At 42.0% G+C, this 17,226-nt stretch overlaps 1 protein-coding gene across 1 annotated transcript in view; it reads right to left on the bottom strand.

The window, feature by feature from the left end:
- Nucleotides 1–15,376: 15,376 nt before the first annotated feature.
- FBH1 (F-box DNA helicase 1) overlaps nucleotides 15,377–17,226 on the bottom strand; it is a 61,923-nt gene continuing 60,073 nt past the window's right edge. The window contains exons 20-21 of the mRNA XM_081091077.1: nucleotides 16,402–16,533; nucleotides 15,377–15,868 (exon numbers count right to left, since the gene is read on the bottom strand). Coding sequence (XP_080947203.1) covers nucleotides 15,698–15,868; nucleotides 16,402–16,533 — 303 coding nt within the window. The 3' untranslated portion in view covers nucleotides 15,377–15,697. The remainder of the gene's footprint in view (nucleotides 15,869–16,401; nucleotides 16,534–17,226) is intronic.

Raw genomic sequence — 17,226 nt, 5'->3', positions numbered from 1 at the left:
ATCATCACAAGATGGCCGCCCCATGTCATCACAAAAATGGCCACCACAAGATGGCTGCCCCCACGTCGTCACAAGATGGCCACCCCCATGTGTGTCACAAGATGGCCGCCACAAGATGGCCGGCAGGGGAGGGCAGTTGGGGGCGATCGGGCCAGCAGAGGAGTGGTTAGGGGGTGATCGGGCTGGCAGGGGAGTGGCTAGGGGGTGATCAGGCAGGCAAGCAGTTGGGAGCCAGCAGTCCTGAATTGTGAGAGGGATGTCCGACTGCCAGACATCCCCTGAGGTGTCCCAGATTGGAGAGGGTGCAGGCTGGGCTGAGGGACACACACACCCAAGTGCACGAATTTCATGCACTGGGCCTCTAGTTTTAAAAATAAAATCAAGGGCCTAATTCCATATCCTCATTTTATAGATGAGAAAATTGAGGCCCAGAGAAGTTGACTTACCCAAGGCCATATGGCTCAATACCAGAGAGTTTGAACAGAATTTGGGATGGGGGGTGGGGAGTAGTAGTCCTCACTGTAAACCAGCTGTCAGTTGCCCAATCACACAGCCAGGGGTAGCCAGGTTGCCATCACAAGCTCTTGAGAGGTGGGGCATAGCAACCAATTCATGCTCTTTCAGAAGCTCTCAAAGTGCCCTTTCTTCTTTGTGTCACCAATTTAGATGGTTTCAAAAGTGAAGGAAGAGTAGGAATTTAAATGGCTGGTGCTGGGAATTTTAGAGCAATACCATTTCCACTATATGCAAATATCTTTCTCAATCAATAGAAAAACTGGCTGCTAACATGTGAGCTGAGCCATTTTTTTCACTCTTGGCCTTAATTACTTCATTATCCTGAACCTACCTGATTTAAACTCTTTAGCTATTTGCCCCTAAGTTTCTAGGTCTGGCTCCAGTTTGTACTTTTTAAGAAGTGTTAAGAATTTGACCCTCGCCCTGACCGGTTTGGCTCAGTGGATAGAGCATCGGCCTGCAGACTGAAAGGTCCCAGGTTCGATTCCGGCCAAGGGCATGTACCTTGGTTGCAGGCACATCCCCAGTAGGAGGTGTGCAAGAGGCAGCTGATCGATGTTTCTCTCTCATCGATGTTTCTAACTCTCTATCCCTCTCTCTTCCTCTCTGTGAAAACTCAATAAAATATATTTAAAAAAAAAAAAAAAAAGAATTTGACCCTTGCGGAGAAAAAAAAAATACTCGTGCACTGCTGGTGGGAATGCAGACTGGTGCAGCCACTATGGAAGACAGTATGGAGTTTCCTCAAAAAGTTAAAAATGGAACTCCCATTTGACCCATCGATCCCACTCCTAGGAATATATTCCAAGAAACCAGAAACACCAATCAGAAAGGATATATGCACCCATATGTTCATAGCAGAATTCACCATAGCTAAGATCTGGAAACAGCCTAAGTGCCCATCAGTAGATGAATGGATTAGAAAACTGTTGTACATCTACACGATGGAATACTATGCTGCTGTAAAAAAGAAGGAACTCTTACCATTTGCAATGGCATGGATGGAACTGGAGAGCATTATGCTAAGTGAAATAAGCCAGTCAGTGAAGGAAAAATACCACATGATCTCACTCATTTATGGATAATAAAGACCATTATAAACTGATGAACAAAAATAGATACAGAGGCAGAGCAGAATTAAACAGATTATCAAACTACAGCAGGAAGGCTGGGGAGGATTGAGGGGGTAAGAGATAAACCAAAGGACTTGTATGCATGCATATAAGAATAACCAATGGACACAAGACTCTGGGGGGTAGGGGAGGCTGGGGGAAGGTCAAGGGGCAAAAAAAAAAAAAAAAAAAAAGAAAGAAAGAAAAAAGGAGACAAATGTACTACTCTTTGTACATTTTAAGCAATAAAAAAAAGTTAAAAAAAAAAAAAGAATTTGACCCTTGATATTTTAAAACTAATTTGACAGAAAACACAACTTACATAAAAAATTGGGCAGATGTTCACTAGAAACCAAATTTTCTAAGTTTTCTATTGAGTGTAAAGGGGCTATGTCACAGGACTAATTGATAGATCCGTGGTTTGGTTCACCACTGTCTTTGGAAAAGACATGATATAACGACTTCTGGGCCCATTTTGAAGCTTTGAAATTACTGGTTCAGCTCCATCACAGAAAAAGCCCATGATCCATCAGTCACCAACCAAGTTCAAGCTGGGTAGATTACATGACAAAAATTAGATCTAGATAATTAGGTCTAGACATGGAAGCAAGCAGGGTGGGGTGGAGTTGAGGTCTGAAAGAACTAGGGAGTGTGGAGTGGCATGGATAAATACATACATAAACAAATCCAGGATTTGCTGGGGAACACGCATCCCATCTCCCCATCCTTTGTTGACAATTCCAAGCATTGCCTCAAGTTCTACATACATCTGTCCCCCATTTTTACACCCAAACAGTAATTGGGTTGCAGTGGCGGATGGTGTCTGCAGCATGTTCCAGGAAGCTTCAGAAGCACCTCGGAGGCTACACGGGGGAAAGCTCAGAACAAATCCCAGTCCTGTCTAATTAGAGCAGCTACACGCTTTAAGTGGGGGTGAAATTTGGTTTGAAGAGTATCATGGCTGCCGTAGCCAGTTTGATTCCAGTCAAGGGCATGTGTTTAGGTTGCAGGTTCGAGCCCAAGCCCTAATCAGGGCATGTGCGGGAGACAACCAATCAGTGTCTCCCTCAATCGATGTTTCTCTCTCTCTGTCTCTCCCTTCCACTCTCTCTGAAAAACAATGGAAAAAAATCCTTGGGTGAGGATTAACAAAACAAAACAAGAGTGTCCTGGCTAAGAACATCTGAAAGTCTGCTATGCTTTCTGTTTTTAACAAATGTGGTTTTGGCTTTGTTTTTTTAAGAGTTCTAGCTCTAGCTGTTTACCTGAGGGTAATGGAAATACCATGGGTTTTGGGGATGGCACCAAGCTGGTCTATGTGCTAGCAGTGGTTCTCAACCTGTGGGTCGCGACCCCTTTGGGGGTCGAATGACCCTTTCACAGGAGTGGCCTAAAACCATCGGAAAACACATATATAATTACATATTATTTTTGTGATTAATCACTATGCTTTAATTATGTTCAATTTGTAACAATGAAATTGGGGGTCACCGCAACGAGGAACTGTATTAAAGGGTCGCGGCATTAGGAAGGTTGAGAACCACTGTGCTAGAGCATAGCTGTCTGGGCCCAATCACTACAGAGCCTATTCCATCATCTGCTCCTCCAGGTTTGCTATGATGACTAAATGAAATAATGAACACAAGTCCTAAACATGTCTACCATGTAGGAGGTACTTAATAAAAGTTAAATTCAGAGAAACCAAGATGGCGGCATAGGTTAACGCCGGAGATTGCTGCCTCGAACAACCAATTCAAGGGTACACCTAAAAGACGGAACGGACATCATCCAGAACCACAGGAAGGCTGGCTGAGTGGAAATTCTACAACTAGGAGGAAAGAGAATATCATACCCAGACTCAGAGGAGGCGCAGTGCTGAAGTGAAATACTCAGGTTCGGAGTGCGCGCAGAGCGGGCTGGCGGTGGAGGGCGCGGTTGTTGTTTTCAATCGGGAGGGAGTTTCAGACTCTGAGCTCCAGATCCGGGCGAATCTCTAGGGACCCAGACTCAAGCAGGAGAAGCGGGACTGTCTGGCTCTGGTCAGAACTCGAAGGCAGCTTTCTCTCCGAGGTTTGCAGCAGTTGCTGAGACTCTGCGAGGCAGAGCCCCTAGGGACGGAACTGAGAGCAGCCATAACTGCTCGCTCCAGCCCGCCCTGTAGATCCCCCGAGGACCCGCCCCGCCCAAGCCCTGCACAGAGCCATTTGCTGGATAGCCTCAGGCAAACGCTAGATTAGCACCGCCCTAGAGATCCAGCACAGAAGCTCTCCCACTGCAGACACAGTTGACTCTCATAGCCAGTTAGCCTGGAGGTCAAATCACCCCCGGTATTGCCGACAACAATCAAGGCTTAACTACAACAAGACTGCACACAAAGACCACTAGGGGGTGCACCAAGAAAAGATAAAAAATGTGGAGGCAAAGAAACAGGATGCAAATGTCAGAAATGGAAGATATAGAGCTCAAAACCATACTTTTAAGGTCTCTCAAGAACTGTCTAAAAGCTGCCGATAAACTTAGTAAGGCCCTCGAAAAGACTGGTGAGACCGCCGATAAATGTAGTGAGATTCTCAAGAAATCTAATGAGACCCTCGATATTGTGATAAAGAACCAACTAGAAATTAAGCATACACTGACTGAAATAAAGAATATTGTACAGACACCCAACAGCAGACCAGAGGAGCGCAAGAATCAAGTCAAAGATTCAAAATGCAAAGAAGCAAAAAACACCCAACTGGAAAAGCAAAATGAAAAAAGAATCCGAAAATACGAAGATAATGTAAGGAGCCTCTGGGACAGCTTCAAGCGTACCAACATCAGAATTATAGGGGTGCCAGAAGATGAGAGAGAGCAAGATATTGAAAACCTATTTGAAGAAATAATGACAGAAAACTTCCCCCACCTGGTGAAAGAAATAGACTTACAGGTCCAGAAAGTTCAGAGAACCCCAAACAAAAGGAACCCAAAGAGGACCACACCAAGACACATCATAATTAAAATGCCAAGAGCAAAAGACAAAGAGAAAATCCTAAAAGCAGCAAGAGAAAGACAGTCAGTTACCTACAAGGTAATACCCATACGACTGTCAGCTGATTTCTCAACAGAAACTTTGCAGGCCAGAAGGGAGTGGCAAGAAATATTCAAAGTGATGAATACCAAGAACCTACAACCAAGATTACTTTATCCAGCAAAGCTATCATTCAGAACTGAAGGTCAGATAAAGAGCTTCACAGATAAGTAAAAGCTAAAGGAGTTCATCACCACCAAACCAGGATTATATGAAATGCTGAAAGGTATCCTTTAAGAAGAGGAAGAAGAAGAAAAAGGTAAAGATACAAATTATGAACAACAAACATGCATCTATCAACAAGTGAATCTAAGAATCAAGTGAACAAATAATCTGGTGATCATAATAGAATCAGGGACATAGAAAGGGAATGGACTGACTATTCTTGGGGGGGGAAAGGGGTGTGGGGGATGCGGGAAGAGACTGGACAAAAATCGTGCACCTATGGATGAGGACAGTGGGTGGGGAGTGAGGGCGGAGGGTGGGGCAGGAACTGGGAGGAGGGGAGTTATGGGGGAAAAAAGAGGAAAAAATGTAATAATCTGAACAATAAAGATTTAATTAAAAAAATAAAAATAAAAAAAGCTAAATTCATTTCCCAAGTGAGATCTATTTATATATTAGATGACCTAATACTGATGGCTGCCTATTCCTCTTCTTCCTTCTCCAGTGAGTCCCAACATTTTGTGTACTTATCTGCTTCCACACAGCCATGTGCAGCAAAGGGCACTGACCTCATCTCAAGCTTCAGGAAAGGAAACTGATTAATTTAGTAGTGAACCATCCTCTTTGCTAGTGATTGGTTTAGGAATGGGCAAGTGACCAACTTCTGATCACTGAGACATGAGATCAGCTAGGGAGGCTTCTGGGAAAGGTTTCCTTGCTCCTAAGACAGAGAAGACAGGCTTTCTTCTCTCTGAGATTGCTGTATCTGGAACTGCCTGGAACTGCTGCAGAAGGCTTGTTGCAGAGAAGCCAGCCTGGGGCAAAGCTGACAGGAAAGATGGCAGAGAGAGACAAAGGACTTGGCTTCCTCCCAATAGCGGCTGAGGTTGCCGCCCTATAGCCTGCCCTCCTTGTAGTCCTAGGTGAAATCGTAACATTTTCTGTTTGATGCCTGTTACGATTTTTGTTTGGGGTTACTCAGCCCCAAATGTCCTGATACTGAATTTAGTAACTAAGTGGAAATATTATAATAAACTCTACAATGAGGAACTGCTGAGCAGAGGAAGTAGGCCAGAGGGCAGTAAAGCCCCTACTGCTTTAGGTTAGGAAGCCAGTGCCACTTTGTTACGTAGTTATGAAATAACTGATTAAAAGGTTACCTGTTTTACCCTGGGAAGAGATTAGGAAAATGTAATATTAGTAAAATGATTACTTAAAAAAATCCAGAACCATTGAATTGGACATTTAAAAGGGGGGGGGGGGGGAAATCCCAGGATGTTCATGTTCTGTTGGCCTTCAGTAAGGTCCTTTAAAAGATGAGCTTGTCAGTTCAGTTGGTTGAGCATTCTCCCGAGCACAGAAAGGTTGCTGATTCAATTCCCCGTCAGAGCACATACATGGGTTGAGGGTTTGATTCCCGGTCCAGGACATGTACGGAAGGCATCAATTGATGTTTCCCAATCACTCTCTCTTTTTCTCTCTCTCTCCCTTCCTTACTCTAAGCATGTCCCCAGGTGAGAAATAAAAACAAAAGATGAGCTTGGGGTGAAGGTAGAGAAGAAAATAAGGTTTTGCTGAGAGATCTTGTCTGCCTGCAGCCCAAGTCAGACTGGCATTGTAATTATAGCGAGAAACCCCTAAAGGGTTTTAAGCAGTTTTCATTTTAAGACTGTGTGTCCTTTCACATTGAGAATGGAAAAGATAGACCAGAAAAAAGGGCAGAGCAACTGAAGGATGTTGCCATAGGCCAGGTGGAATGAGACCTGGTCTAAGAGGTAGGACAGATGAAAAAAAGTGGGTAGATTCAAGATATTTTAGAGATAAAGTCAAACGAACTTGCTCAGTAGTAATGTTTTCTGAGATGGGGAAAGGAGAGGGGAGGAATTAGGGGTGAGAGAAGAAAGCGAGAGCTGCATTTTGGATGTGTTAAGTTAGAGACATCATAAGACAGCAAGTGGAAAAGCAAGAAAAAAGTTAGGTAGCTCCGTATCTCTCCATCTATTCTACCTCATAGTCCAGGCCACTAAAAATATGAAATATATAAAACTATTGGTGGTGATGAATATGAGGGACAGCTACCACAGGCTCTCTTGGAGAATCTATAAGCAGCAGCCCAGGGAGGAAGTGAGAATCCCCTCCAAATGCTCCAGAAGCCCTTGAAACCCAAGGTGACGATGTTTGAAGGGCCCTCAGAAAGGGGTACCTGAGGTCTTACTCTGTCTGGGGCAGTGTCTGGGGGAACTCCTGGCCTACCTCAGCAATCAGCTTTCAGTCTGTGGGTACACACCACATTTCTAAAAGCCCAGAGGTCCGGGACTATGAGGAAGAACTGAAACCAAAAACAAGGCTTGAAGAAAAGCATTAAAGCCACAAGTATACTTCTGTCCACATTAGTGTTTAGTAAACTGTGTTTTATTTTTTTTTAATTTTTTTAATTATTTTTTTATTGATTTTTTTTAAAATTAAATCTTTATTGTTCAGATTATTACATTTGTTCCTTTTTCCCCCCCCCATAACTCCCCTCCTCCCAGTTCCCGCCCCACCCTCCGCCCTCACTCCCCACCCACTGTCCTCATCCATAGGTGCACGATTTTTGTCCAGTCTCTTCCCGCATCTCCCACACCCCTTTCCCCCCCCAAGAATAGTCAGTCCATTCCCTTTCTATGTCCCTGATTCTATTATAATCACCAGTTCATTCTGTTCATCAGATTATTTATTCACTTGATTCTTAGATTCACTTGTTGATAGATGCATGTTTGTTGTTCATAATTTGTATCTTTACCTTTTTCTTCTTCTTCCTCTTCTTAAAGGATACCTTTCAGCATTTCATATAATCCTGGTTTGGCGGTGATGAACTCCTTTAGCTTTTCCTTATCTGTGAAGCACTTTATCTGACCTTCAATTCTGAATGATAGCTTTGCTGGATAAAGTAATCTTGGTTGTAGGTTCTTGGTATTCATTACTTTGAATATTTCTTGCCACTCCCTTCTGGCCTGCAAAGTTTCTGTTGAGAAATCAGCTGACAGTCGTATGGGTATTACCTTGTAGGTAACTGACTGTCTTTCTCTTGCTGCTTTTAGGATTCTCTCTTTATCTTTTGCTCTTGGCATTTTAATTATGATGTGTCTTGGTGTGGTCCTCTTTGGATTCCTTTTGTTTGGGGTTCTCCGTGCTTCTTGGACCTGTAAGTCTATTTCTTTCACCAGGTGGGGGAAGTTTTCTGTCATTATTTCTTCAAATAGGTTTTCAATATCTTGCTCTCTCTCATCTTCTGGCACCCCTATAATTCTGATGTTGGTACGCTTGAAGCTGTCCCAGAGGCTCCTTACATTATCCTCGCATTTTTGGATTCTTCTTTCATTTTGCTTTTCCGGTTGGGTGTTTTTTGCTTCCTCGCATTTCAAATCATTGACTTGATTCTTGCGCTCCTCTGGTCTGCTGTCGGGAGTCTGTATAATATTCGTTATTTCAGTCCGTGTATGCTTAATTTCTAGGTGGTTTCCCAATATAAGATCGAGGGTCTCATTAGTTTTCTTGTAGATCTCATTAAGTTTATCGGCGGCTTCTAAACAGTTCTTGAGAGACCTTAAAAGTGTGGTTCTGAACTCTATATCTTCCATTGACAATTTTGTCCTGTTTCTTTGTCTCCACATTTTGTTATGCTTCCTTAGTGCACCCCCTAGTGGTCTTTGTGCGCAGTCTTATAAACCTTGATTGTTGTAGCTAATACCAGGGAGGGTTTGACCTCCAGGCCAAGTGGCTATGAGAATCAGCTGTGTCTGCAGTGAGAGAACTTCTGTCCTCTAGGGAGGTGCTAATCTAGCCTTTGCCTGAGGCTATCCGGCAAATGCCTCTGTGCAGGGCTTGGGCGGGGTGGGTGGCACAAGATCAACAGGGTGGGCTGGAGAGAGCAGTTATGGCCGCTCTCAGTCCTGTCCCCAGGGGCTCTGCCTTCTGAGTCCCAGCAAGGGCTGCAAACCTCGGAGAGAAAGCTGCACTCGCTCTGACCGAAGCCAGACAGTCCCGCTTCTCCCATTTGAGTCTGGGTCCCTAAAGACTCGCCCGTATCTGGAGCTCAGAGTCTGCGACTCCCTCCCGATTGAAAACGCCATCCGCACCTCAGAATTTGACTTCAGCACTGCGCCTCCTCTGAGTGTCCGTATGCGTTTCTCTTTCCTCCTAGTTGTAGGACTTCCACTCAGCCAGCGTTCCTGTGGTTCTGGGTGATGTCCCTTCCATTTTTTGGTTTCACTTTTGAAGTAGTTGTTCAAAGCAGCAAACTCCGGCGTTAACCTATGCCGCCATCTTGGTTCTCCCTTATTGATTTTTTCAGTAAACTGTGTTTTAATCTAACCATTTGCCTTCTCTGCTCCCACATCTAGGCAGCTATAGGAAAAAGTACATATCAACTAAAAGCGTGGTTTTAATTTTAACTGGGTTGATACTGTCCAGCGATCCTATGTTGTCAGCTTCCTCTCATCTCTTCTACATAGGTTCCAAACTTTCTATATTTTCTCTGGATGGTCTTATTTGTGACCTCACTATAAATAATTGGGTGGGAGCTATCTAAACTTCATCCTTACCCATTTATATGTGCATCTAACCGAGTTTCCTTTATTATCTCATATCACAAACCATCCCACCCCATCAACCAGCCAGCCTCTCACCTATTTCTTCCATCGTTCTTTTCTTTGTTATTTTCCATTCAACTTGTACGCCTGCTCAAATTTCTTGCATTTTAAAAACAAATTCCCTTCCTCAACACCACATCATCCTCCATCTACTGTCTCACCTCTTCCCAGCCTTGCTTCATAAGAGGCATTTATGTGGCCAGTGTAGTTTCTTCACCTCCCAATCAAATTCTAAAGGTTTATCACACGGGCAAGAAAATAGTTGTAAAGGCACCACACCAAAAAGCAACCCACCTTTCCATCTCCCCTTCCCAAAAGGAAATCATTTAAAAAATCTTTTACCTGATTGTTTTGGTACTTATTCTGTAGCTCTAAATAATAAGTTCCTTATGACTTATTTCCTGCTGTAGAAGCTGGAGACTGAACACTCCTCTTTTTATCACATGTTCACACATTTCCTACCTCCAATACACATGCTCACATTATTAAGACTATGAGAACACCATTATATGCAACTAAGCTGGATAGTTAACTATGGTTACTTTTTCTGCCTTGCACAACCTGTTGCTTTAATTATTAAAGAATTAGTAACTGCCTTGTTTCCCAGCCCCATTTGCTTAGTTTTCTATGTATTTCTCGCTAACTCCAGCCTCAACACTGCCCATTATGTAAGAATCCTAACAATGTGCTCAGGAACACTTGGTATGCCCCTCCACATTCCCAGAGAATCCTCCTCATCATTCTAGGTATGCGCATCCCTTTATTGTCATTCAATCCTCCAGTAGCTTCTCGGTAGATTAAATTTTTACATGTGAAAATGCCCTTATTCTATTGATTCTTTGGTTAGGTTTGGAATTCTAAGTTGGAAATCATTTCCCCATGGTTTTGAAGGTACAGCTCCACAATGCTGCTATTGCACAACCTGAAGACAGTCTGAGTCTTGGACCTTTGTAGATGGCTTCCTTTTTTTCTGGGAGCTTGTAAGATCTTTGCCTCTAGTGTTGCTAAAATTTCACCACAACATACTCATTGTATGTCTATTTTTATCCACGATGCAGAGCATTTGAATCTGGAAACTCATACACTCAGTTCTGGATAATTTTCATGATTTAAAAAACAATTTTCCAGCTTCTGTTTTCTCTTCCTGAAACTCCTTTATTATTCAGATGTCAAATGTCTTTAATTGATTCTACCAGTTTTCTTTTTTCCAATCTTTGTTTTTTTCTCTATTTTCTGGATATTTTCTCAACTTATCCTTCTATTGGATTTTTATTGCTTTCAATTTTGTCTCTAGATATGATTGTTTTTCATGGGTGCACTATCTTCTCTTATTACCTAATTATATTTAACACATTTAGATGATTCCTTCTCCTTGCATAGGCTGGTTTTTTCCAAGTTGATTCTTCTATTTTGATATTCAACCTTCACCTTGGAGGTTCTATTAAGATGTTTGGCAATCCTTGGTTTACTGCTCTGATTTAAGAGTGACGCACTAAAATCATGTTTGAAACTAAGCATTTGGATGGAGTTTGAAAATTGTAGGCTCTTTCCCTGGGCAATCTGGTTGGCCAATTTCCTTAGGAACCTTTAATGTTACTGTTAGTGTTTCTGCTAAAGCTGGTTATATTTCCTAGAGAAGGAACTGTCAATCTTCTATCAAGAGCTCACATGCATGTATACACACACGTGTGTATATATGTGCGTGTGTGTGTATGTGTGTGTGCATACATGTTCTTGTATATATAAAATTTATGTTAAACTTAATCCCCAAGGGGATGATATTAGAAGGTGAGTCTTCTGGGAGGTGATTAGATCATGGGATTGGTGCCCTTATAAAAAAGACCCTCAGAGCTTCCCAGCGATAAGTTGGCTGTCTATGAAGCAGGAAGCAAACCGTTTACCAGACACCAAATATACTGGCACCTTGAACTTGGACTTCCAGCCTCGAGAACTGTGAGAAACACATGTCTGTTGCTTATAAGCTGCCAAGTCTGTGGTATCCTGTTTTGGCAGCCTAAGCTGACTAAGACAGTAATCTTATTAGTATAGCCACTGTCCTCAGCTATGTTGAGCCTCTTAAATGAGATATTCTTCTATTTAATCCTCTTCAGAGATTAAAGCTCCAATCTTCTGCTAGGGTTGAGGATGAGAAGTTGTCTACTGTGTAGTTGCATACACAGAATGAGGGAGGGGAGAACTGGAGGATTAAACAAACTTTTTACCAATCTTCCTGGTTTTTTGCTCCACCTTTACACCCCACTTCCAGAAGAGGAATCTGGTGCCATAAATTTCCACATCTTTTCAGAATTCTTGGGCTTAAGATTCCATTTTCTCAAATGAGCTAATTCAGTTCTTACTCATTTATCTACTTTCCAACTTCCAAAAAATTTGTAACTATCATCTCTTTTCTGCTTTCTTTGCCCTTATAGGTTTAGACCTTTCAAAACTCCTTTTGTTGTCATTTTAGTATGGTTTCAGGAAGCAACCAAAGTAAATACATACGTTTAGTTCATCGGACAATCTGAAGTCCTCCATTCACATTTTAGCCCACTACAGTCTGGCTTCTAGCCTCACTAAAACTGACTGGGTTAACGTTGCCACTGACCTTTAGAGTGTCAGGTAAAAGAACACCTATCTTACTTTGTCTCTCTGTAGAACTGGATGCTGAAGACCACTTTTGCTTGAACTCTTTCCTCTCTTGAATTAGGTACCCTGCTACTATACACTTACTCTTGCCACATACACATCTTATTTTTTTAAATATTTGTATTGATTTCAGAAGGAAGGGGGAAAGACAGAGAGAGATAAAAAATCAATGATGAGAGAGAATCATTGATCAGCTGCCTCCCACACACCCACACCGGGGATCGAGCCCACAACCTGGGCATGTGCCCTGACCAGGAATCGAACCTTGATCTCCTGGTACATAGGTTGACATCCAACCACTAAGCCATGCCATCCGGGCCACATCTTATTTACCTGAGCTTTTCCTACAATTTCATACCTTTAGTGACTGAAATTTCATTTGCTAGTATTCTGTGATATTTTTAAAAACTGATATGCCAATATTTTAGATTGGTCTAATACCACCACCTCATTATTTTTTTAGAAATCTGTGAAAGGACAAACTAATAGTCAGTCTACAATATACTATGGTATTTTAACACTTCTTTGCAAAAATATTTTTCATTTTATCACAAGTACCTTCTAAACAATGGAATATGACATAACAATATTTATTTTTATATGGGTAACTGCATCAGTATTTCTACATACATGACAAAAACCAAAGAAGATAAAGACAAATCAACAATGCTTTCCCTGAAACAAAAAACTAGAACTTAATATCAATGTATTACAGATTCTTACATTTGAAAAGATCTCCTCTAAGTTATCAAATAAGAGGAATTATTTTTAAAAAATTATTGAACCAAAGCAAAATATTTGGAACTAGCTTCTAATTATTTTCCTTATTTTCTCGCAATTATTATGGCTATAAAACAACAAAAAAAGTCTACAGAAAATCTTGCACAAAAATACAGGGGTGGGCAAAAGTTCCTTTACAGTAGTGAGTACACGAAACAGTGGTAATAAAGTTCTTATAATAAGCATAACCCATGTCTTTTTCCATATGAACAATTATAAACATACTTCTGCCCACCCCTGTATATTCACAACTAAATGAAATCATGGGAGCCTCTTATTTTAAAGACTATACTTAAAAATAATCTAATAGATTTTCATATTCATGTAGTTAATAATTTATATTTTTAGTAATGCTTTTATTCTTCTCATCTAATCATTTATATTAAAATGAGAATGGACATTTAACACTTATTTTTAAAATATATATATTTTTTACTGGGTACTTAAAAATTGCTTTTTCTATTTGAAACACACCAAATATTTAGTTTTACTGATTTTTTAAAAAATTCTTTAAAAAATGGGGCTACAAGTGAAATACCAGTACTAATTCTTAAAAAATGAAATACCAGTACTAATTCCTAGATTCTACTGTTTTTCAAAATAAGTACCAAAATACTAGCACTGGCTGACATTTTGTTCTTGTAGTGACATTATCGCACACATTCTTTGTGCCCTTCAGGTTGTTCCTTCTTCCCAGAATATTCTTTCCCTCTTTAATAGCTGGCTCACTAATTGTCCTATTATTAAACACAGTGAAAGTACCCCTCTTTGGGGCAGCCCTTGGCCCTAGAATTTGATAAAGTCACCCCTCACATCCCCAGAGCACTTATGCAGCCCCCTCTCTAACACTTTTCACCTCAAACTACAATTACACCAACAGCAATCTCTGTGAGTCAGCGACTGCATTTTGATTCCATATACCCACTAACATGGCAACTGCCACACCACAGGTGCTAAGTGAAGTTCACTGAGTTAATGACTTGTCCTCCAATAAATAAGTTGCTTCCTCTCTGGTTGGCAAAACTAGGTTTCCAGGAAACATGTTAATGAGCTCTCTCTTGCCACTCTTGCCCCAAACCACTCTTTTTTTGGTTAATCCTCATCCAACGATATTTTTTTTCTATTGATTTTTAGAGACAGTGGAAGGAAGGGAGGGGGGGGGCAGGAAACAGAGAGAGAGAAACATTGATGTGAGAGACACATTAACTGGTTGCTCCTGTCATGCCACTACCATGCCGGGGAATAAACCCAAAACCCATGCCGGGGAATAAACCCAAAACCCAGCCAGGTATGAGCCCCTGACCGGGAATCAAACCTGTGACCCTTTGTTGCACGGGCTGATGCTCTAACCACTGAGAACACTGGTCAGGGCCCAAACCATTCTTCTGAATAACAATGAGTACTGTAACCAATGTAAATTCACATAATTCCCTTTCCCTCATTCTTTTACTCCAAGTTATCCATAAGAATCAAATAAGGCTAAGCCTGAAATACCAGCCAAGTGGATGAAAGAGTCCTGTCCCTTTTTCATTAAATTTGTCTTTAGGTCCAATTTTGTGAATTTTCCTCCATAAGCAAACAGTAACTTGTATTCACCCTTTCCAAGCACCCCTGGCCCAATCCAACAGCACCCTGCGGTACTCACCAGCCCGCATCTAAGCTCCACTAGAGGCCTGATGGAGGAGAAGTTAAAGGGAGACTGCAACAACTGAAGCTATGAGGTTGGCTCTTGGACTCCGCTCGACTGGCTCAGACACTAGATGTGGTGAACTCTCTGGGCAATGCTGTGCCAACTCCCTCACCTGCCATCTGCATCCCTGAAGTGCTGTATGGCAAAAATGTAAAAATAGCAGATCTGTGTACATCTAAGCAATGTAAAATTTTCATTTGTTTTTTTCTCTAACAATAGCTTTATTAAAGCTACCCAGACTCCCCAGGCTACGAACCAGGTAGCAACTTTCCACCTCTACCTACACCCATTCTCCCTCCTGTGACCCCTCTGCTTCCCTCTCAAGCATTTTTTTTCCTTTTGGTTACAAATTACTAGATAATAGTAAGCTATTTTCTGGTGTTACTCAGTAATGCCTGTTTTTATTTTTACCTCTGACCCCCTTCACTCACTCCCTCTCAAATATTTCTCATCTTTGGTTCTACCTGTGAAAAACACAGGAAGTCTAGCTATTGTACCTTTGTGCTTGCCTTTTTCTGTATAATGTTGCTTCCGTTTAAATTGTGAACCCCGTGATGACAAAGACACACACTATGTCTTATACAAGTGTGAATCTCCCCTGCATGAAAATCTCATTTTTGAAGCAGCAATTATACCCTGGATATTAAGTTTCATGCTCTACTTGGTGATTGTGTGAACAGTGACCAAGCTGTTAGAAAAAGTGGGAAAAAGAGAAAGCTGGAGAAAGTTCAAATAACAGGGCTGAAGGCAGGTGTCACACATTGGTATGTCAGTTCTACAATGGCTGTTTAATTGAAACCTTGTAATAAAAGCTTAAATACATAAAATGTTGTTGTGGTGTTTTTTTCTTAATCAAAAGAACATCTCTCATATCCCCTGGGTGCATGGAGGAGGGCAGTGGAAACTGATCACCTATAGGGAATGGAGAAATGGCAGGCCCAACTCTGGTTGGCTTCATCTTCCTCAAAAATGCTCTGTGAGTGAATTCAGAGTCTCGGGTGAATGAGAACCCCACCCCACATTGGCTTTCTTCAAGTAATTGGAATCCACAGAAGGCAATCTGTACCATGAAGAATGCTCCTCTTGGCTTTCAGAAGACAAGGAAAAGCAGAGCTTCGTGTCTGGGCAGCACTATGTTCTCGACGGTGGGTGGCATGGAGTGCACCTGCTCGGGGGTGGCAGTCAAGAAGGCCAAAGGCCCAATGCGCTGTTCAGCACAGGAGTGGCAGAGGTAGCCACCCTTGTTTTCCTTTCTGTTGCTCTGCAACGAGGGATAAGAAACACAGGGATGGGGAACAATCAAAGAACAAAGATTATACCAAGAAGTGCTAAACTGCTGTCATGCTGCCAAAGGACTATGTATTATGATTCTGATATTTTCAGACTTGTGCAAACCTCTCAGGTAACACTTCCCACTGCACTGTCATCTAGGGTGGACTAGACTCTATCAAATTCTCTTACAACAGAAACCCAAATTTATTAAGGCAAGAGATGAAGAGCCAAGAACAAGTTAACCAGACCCTCCAAGGAAGCAGTTCTCCTTGGCGTATCAGTCACAACCCAACCTCCCGGCCTATGCCACGCACACTGATTATGTCATTATCATCATTTTGACACAGGTAGATCTGGCATCTCTTGTGCCTTATATATGAAAAGCCCCTGAGAAAGATTATACAAACTCCTCTTTTATCTCCCTCACCCACAGCCCTGAAAGCACATAGCTCACATGCAATAAAACACAAATGACTGGATTAAGTTCTATAGAAAGCCAGAGCTGCAGCCAAGACCACATACATAAGTGATGGGGAGCTTCTTCATGGTGAGCACAGTGTCCACTGGGATGGTGTTGTTGCACTGCCCCACACAGCAGTGAACCACTCCTGTTTTTAAAACATTACTTGTCAGCTCTGGTCGCAAGAAATACTCCTAGAAAGAAAAGAATGGGAAAGAGAATTACAGCAATGCCTCTGCCACATTCTACTTGGAAACTCTAATACCTAAGGTATTGGAAACAATCCAACTCCTAAAACTGCCTAATGCTTCCCTCCTAGGCTGTAAGTTCTATGAGATCACCAGGCACCTTACTTTTGTTACCCGAACTTCCTAGCACTAACTGCAACGCTTGGCATATAACATGGGCACTATCCACACTAATAAAAAAGAAACATGCAAACTGGTGTCACTCTGCTATGCCCACCAGACAATCAGGATGAGTATGCAAATCAACCCAACAAAGATGGCGGTTAATTTGCACATGCAGGTGCAGAGTGAAGACTGAAGGCTCCGGTCCAAGCGAAGACTGAAAACTGAAGACTGAAGAGGCTTGGCTTCTCTGCTGCAGTCAGAGCAGAGAAGCCTCGAGGCTTGGCTTCTCCACTGCAGCCAGATCGAAGGCCTGGGTCCCAGGTGCCGGAGGGAAACCAGTGCCGGCAGCCAGGGGAAGGAAGGCCTCTTGCATGAATCTCTTCATGCAACAGGCCTCTAGTAAATCAGTATTTGTCAACTGAATGAATAGGTAAATCAACTAATTAAGCCACCCACATTCTTTCTTTTCTTTTCTTTATTGATTAAGGTATTACATATGTGTCTTTATCCCCCTCACCCCCTTACTCATGTCCT

The sequence above is a fragment of the Myotis nattereri genome (assembly GCF_964212035.1).
Source record: "Myotis nattereri genome assembly, chromosome: 1".
Taxonomy (NCBI): Eukaryota; Metazoa; Chordata; class Mammalia; order Chiroptera; family Vespertilionidae; genus Myotis; species Myotis nattereri.
This window is presented reverse-complemented; position numbering and strand designations above follow the sequence as displayed.